Source organism: Agelaius tricolor, unplaced genomic scaffold (assembly GCF_023055355.1).
Source record: "Agelaius tricolor isolate 1412-34295 unplaced genomic scaffold, bAgeTri1.0.p SCAF_1, whole genome shotgun sequence".
Classification (NCBI taxonomy): Eukaryota; Metazoa; Chordata; class Aves; order Passeriformes; family Icteridae; genus Agelaius; species Agelaius tricolor.
In genome coordinates, this window is record NW_027269261.1 from 6,184,385 (window position 1) to 6,189,395 (window position 5,011).

The window sequence follows — 5,011 nt, forward strand, 5'->3', positions numbered from 1 at the left end:
CCGCGGCTCGGCCTGAGGGGGACGGGGCGGGCGGGGCGGGGGCGTGCGCCGCCTGCCGGGGGGACAGCGCGGACTCGGTCCGCCGGAGCGCCAGGGGGCGCTCTCCGCCGCGCCGGGCCGCGCTGTGCCGCCCCGGGGCGGTCCCCGGCCCGTTCCCGGCGGACGCGATGGCGCGGATCACGCTGGAGGACCTGGAGCGGCTGGGCGAGGAGCCCGACGGAGACGGCAGCGACAACGAGGACGGCGCGGAGGGGGAGGGACGGCTGTTCGCCCACTGGGAGGCCGTGGCCAGCACGCACAGAGTGAGCCTGCCCCGAGGTGAGCGCCGGGCCTGCCGGGGCTGTCACGGCACGGACCGGGACCCCTTCTGCGCCGCGGCCGGGGCGAGCCTCGTCTCTCGTGTGCTTTGCCTTGCAGACATGGCAGGCCCGATCGCCCAGATGGCCCGGCACAGGCACGCTCGCGAGCCCGTGCCGTACGTGTCCCTATCGCAGCACGGGAAGGTGAGGCCCGACCCTCTCCGCACAGCGCTGCCCGCCCGCGGTGGGGCCGCCTCGGGGCTGCCGCCGGCCCGGGGCCATGGAGGAGCCTCTCCCCGGCGGGAAAGGGCCTCGTGTCGGCGGGCGCGCACCAGCCTCGCCGGGGCTTCTGCAGCACCGCGGCCGGGATGGCACCTCTGGATCGGTGCAGTATTCCGGCATTTCTGCACCTCCTCCAGCGTAGAGTAATGGCAATGCTCAGCTTCCCGGCCTTTATTGTAAAATTGGACAAGTCGTGCTGCTTTCTCTGGTCCTCTGACTTCCGTCTGCCTCCTTTACCAGCCTGTCCTCTTGCTGGGGTGGGCACATCTAAGAAAGTGAACTTTCAGTTCAGAGCCTGCTCCCTGCCGTTCTCCACACACCTTGTTGCATAGCTCGAAGTCCTGCTGGCTTTGTGTTTGTGCTGGTTATGTTGGCTGGCTGAGCTGGAGAATTCAGCTGGCACAAGATAAAGATGTGTCTGTGGGGAACACAGGGCCTGTGACCCTGGCTGTCAGATGAGAGCGTATGTAGTTATTTATCTCAACCACCAATCCAAACATGGTGTCTTCTGCCTGAAGATTTCTCTTTGTGCTGGCTATGTTGCACACTTACTTTCATCTCTTGCACATAAGGGTGCTTCTGTGCTTTGAGAAATAACTGCTTGTCAGACTGGTTCTTGTGTCTCTGCAGGCCTAGCTGGGCTTTCTACCAAGAAGACATCTGTCAATTGTCCTCTATATGAGTAGTGGTTAACCAATTTCTTCTGGGCTGAGATCCAGCACGCCCTGTAAAACATGTCTGAGCATGTGGCTTGTGCAGCTTGGAACTGGGGCTTCACCACACTCCCTCTTTCCGTGTTCTGGGTCCCAGGGATTTAATCTGGCCTTTTCTCCGCCTGTGCCAGTCCCAGGCAGGAATGGGGCCCCAAGACTTTGTGGGAACTGAAGAGCTTCTGTTGTTGTTGGCATCCTATCTGTGCCTGAGGAGGATTTTTGGCGTGTGAGGCTGAGTGAGAAGAACCACTGCCTGACATCAGCACTGAGGGGACTTTGGAGCTGGGGCTCTTAGGGACACGTTTGCCAGGCTCAGGCAGATCAGTAGGATTCAGTTGCTTTTCCTATCAGTGCTACAAGCCCTCATCCTCTTGGAGGCAAGTGAATTATTATGCCACCTACATCATTGTGCCCTGTCAGCACTCAGCCCCCAGCTCAGTCAGGGCTCAGTTCCCCAGCTCACATTGCAGGGACCTGTTGCTGCTGTGTCTGCATGAAGCATCTTCCTTATTTCTTTTGGACAAGTGTCATCCAGAGTGGTGGTGCTTAGTGGAAGGATCAGGCTGTGGCACAACCAGGTGCTGTGACTTCCCTGGGTTGATTAGTTTATTGCAGGTGGTATGGCAGATGAAGTAGAGGGATTGGTGATTTCCTTGCTTGGAAAACGCTCTTGCTCTGCTCTGCTTTGCTTGGTGGGACAATGGCAGGCGTGGCCCCAGCTAGAGGGGGAATGCCCACAGTATTTTGGGGTGCTCTTCTTACTGGCATCCCACTGATGCACACAAGCAGGCCTGCTGCCTTCCTTCTGACTTTGCTTTGGCTTTCAGGGTAGACACCTGATTTGGGTGGAGGCACAGGGAGGCTGCACCCAGTGCTGGGTCTTGTCACAGCTTCCTGTCTCCATCACTGCCATCACAGCTATGGAAGCAAGAAGTTTGGGAAGATGCCTTGAGCTCCGTGGAACAAGGTTGTTTCATGACCACTTTGATCTGGATGAAGAACAAGCTGAGAGTAGGAAGAGAGGTGCTGGCTACAACTTCCCAGTGCCTGTTTATGTTACCTGTGGCCACAGACATGCCAGGAGCTGAACTATGAACATACCCAGATGCAATTTCCCATTGCCCCCCTTCTGTGTCAGGTTTGTTCAGAGTACTGGACAATAGAGGTTTTGATTCATGCCACAAAATTCCACAGCTGGAATTGGGTTCATGTCTCTTCTTCCTCCTGTCACTTCTTAGTATGGGAGAAGGATCTGAGGAGTTTTATTCCAGTCTTCATAACTCTTCTGGATGCTAGAGCTCTTCTGCCAGATTTTCCCTTCTACTGGGTAGGGATGTTTCTGTTATCCTCTGTGCATGCAGTGTTCCAGGGAAAAGGCCTGAGAACACCATCAGCCTTACTGGAGGCCTTTGGGTGCCTGGAATCAGGAACATCCTTGTGAGTAGGCCGGACCGAAGAGGAACTGAAAGACCTGTGCCCCTTGCTGAGGATGTGCTGCATTCCTTGTGCATGCCAGGAGCCTCCAGACCCCCTTGCACCCTGTCCCTTGTCTGTGCCTTCCCTTTTGCTGACTTCTGCTGACCTTTGCCCAGTGCCCATAAGTACCCTTGTCTGAGGCGCGTGTGATGCCAGCTCCCCTCACCTTCTTTGTCCTGCTCTGCCAACCACTGCCTAGCAGGGGTTCCCCTTTTGGCAGGCTCGTGTTTCCCCGCTTCTTGCCTGTCAGTGTTGGTTTCCCAGCCAGCTGCTGCAGTGTTGTCAGCGTGCTCCACCCTGACCTGGCTTGTCTGTGGCCTGTTGCAGTGCGAAGAGGCGGCCTACGAGGAGCGGCGGTACCCAGCGGGGAAGTGGGCCTGTGTCACCATGGGGGAGCCCATGTATGAGCAGAGCATCTCCCTGAGCTTCATGAAGCTCATGCGCTACATCTGCAAGGAGAACTCTGTAGGTGTGTGCAGGCAGGGGCTGGAGGGGCTGGCAGAGTGCACAGAGGGAAGGGCTTTGCCATTGTCCATCTGGAGTGGGGAGGAGGGCTGCTGCTGCTGCTAACAACACACCTGTCTCACTGCCTGCCTACCTCTTTCCAGGTTGCCATCTGGGCATGACAGTCCCAGTACTCAACGAAATCCACCTGACCAAAGAGGGCACCGAGCTGGAGCGTGAGGTCCTAACTGCCTATTATCTCCCAGGAGAGTTCCAGCAAAACCCCCCTGTTCCCACGGACCCCGACATCCACATCACCGAGAGGGCACCGCTCCGGGTTATAACCAGGTGACCCCAGCATCAGAGGTGTTTTCTCAGCTCAGCAGAGATGTACAAACTCCCTGCATGGCTGCTGTGGTTCGTTAGGCAGAGGGATGGGAGCTCTGGCTGTGCCAATGTGCTGGCTTTGTTGTTTACACTGTTCCCTTTGCTGCTGTTGCAGGGTTTTCTATGGGATGACCACTGAGGAGACGATTCTGAGGGAGATCAATGTCTTCTGGGAGCTCCTGGGCCCCAGGGAGGCGGTGCTGCGGGGAACCTACATCGTGGCTTCCTACGAAAACCCCAGCATCCCTCAGCGCCGCAACGAGATCTGGTTCATCTGCCAGCCCGAGTGAGGCCCCTCCACCGCCACACCCGCTGGAGATGGCACTTCTGACCCAAAGGAGATGGAGCACATCCCCACCCGCCATTCAGCCACACCATGAGAGACTGAGAGACTGTGGGGTGGCTTTCCAGCCTGCCCTGCAAGGGTCCTGCCAGGGGAAATCCTGCCTGGCCTGCGCTTCGCCTGCCCCACAGCTGAGGCTGGAGCTGGCACCAAAGATGACCTCTAGAGCAAGCTCTTGATGGGCAGCACGTGGTGGGGGCTCATGAAGGCAGTAACCGTGTGGACCTGTGTGATGTGCTGGCCTGACCTGCACTGGGCTTGCAGAGCTGGGCCAGGGTGGGTCCAGTGGTGGGCAGCATCACAAGGTGATGGTGTCTAGAAGGTGAATGACTGTGTACAATATGTGGGGCTCAGTGTGGCCTCTGGCCTGCTTCCTGTGAGAATGGCTGCCTGTCCTGAACAGAGCCACTGAAATGCTGCTACAGAGACATTTGCGTTCAGAGGGGAAAAGGGCTTGAATTCAGGTGTGAATCCTGAATGTTTCCTGCTGGGCTGGTTCTCTTTGGACTGTTGGGTGCCTCCCTGGCTGTCACTCACCATTCCTCAGCCAGGACTAGGGCGCTGGCAGCCTTTGTCCATCTCTTGTGGGTGCTGTTTGCAGACCTGCTGTGAGCTGAGAGGGGTAGGTCCAGGGAGAGCAGGACCGGCACCACCGTGTGTTGTGTTGTGCATTGATTAGTGAGTTTCACATCCATGCATGCCATCATGCTTTCCTGGGGGAAGCTGGCAGTGCCAACAGTAAATAAACCCAGCTCAAACCACTGCAGTTACAGATCACTGATGGTGTGGATGGGGGGTGGCTGGGTTGGCTTGGGAAGAGCCTTGCTGTCTCCTTCCTGGAGATGCTCCAGACTGCAAAGCTGTGGCTCGAATTAGCCCAGGTTACAGCTTCCTGTTGAGCCAAGCTCTCCCTCTGCATTACTGCACAGGCTGCTTCTGTTGCTGCTGCAGGAACTGTGGGCACACTCTCCTCCCTGCAGGTAAGGTGGTTTGTCTGTTGGATGGGGTCTGCCTCATTTTTCCCTGGTGCAGAAGTTGGATCCTGTGGCTGTACTCCTCATGGGCAC

The 5,011-nt window shown here is 57.4% G+C and overlaps 1 protein-coding gene across 1 annotated transcript; it reads left to right on the plus strand.

The window, feature by feature from the left end:
• Positions 1 to 20: 20 nt before the first annotated feature.
• On the plus strand, positions 21 to 4,705 carry LOC139587276 (heme-binding protein 1-like). Its single transcript, XM_071421379.1, has 5 exons — positions 21 to 318; positions 418 to 503; positions 3,098 to 3,239; positions 3,379 to 3,562; positions 3,717 to 4,705. The coding sequence occupies exons 1-5, from the start codon at positions 168 to 170 to the stop codon at positions 3,889 to 3,891; spliced, it is 738 nt and encodes a 245-aa protein (XP_071277480.1). The 5' UTR covers positions 21 to 167; the 3' UTR covers positions 3,892 to 4,705.
• The last annotated feature ends 306 nt before the right edge of the window (positions 4,706 to 5,011 follow it).

What these genes read in the sequence shown, in the direction of transcription:
- LOC139587276 (XM_071421379.1), top strand. Translation starts at nt 168, where the DNA reads ATGGCGCGGATCACGCTGGAGGACCTGGAGCGGCTGGGCGAGGAGCCC. An exon ending in CCCTATCGCAGCACGGGAAG is followed by an intron (nt 504 to 3,097) that starts GTGAGGCCCGAC and finishes GGCCTGTTGCAG; the next exon opens with TGCGAAGAGGCGGCCTACGA. An exon ending in CTGCAAGGAGAACTCTGTAG is followed by an intron (nt 3,240 to 3,378) that starts GTGTGTGCAGGC and finishes ACCTCTTTCCAG; the next exon opens with GTTGCCATCTGGGCATGACA.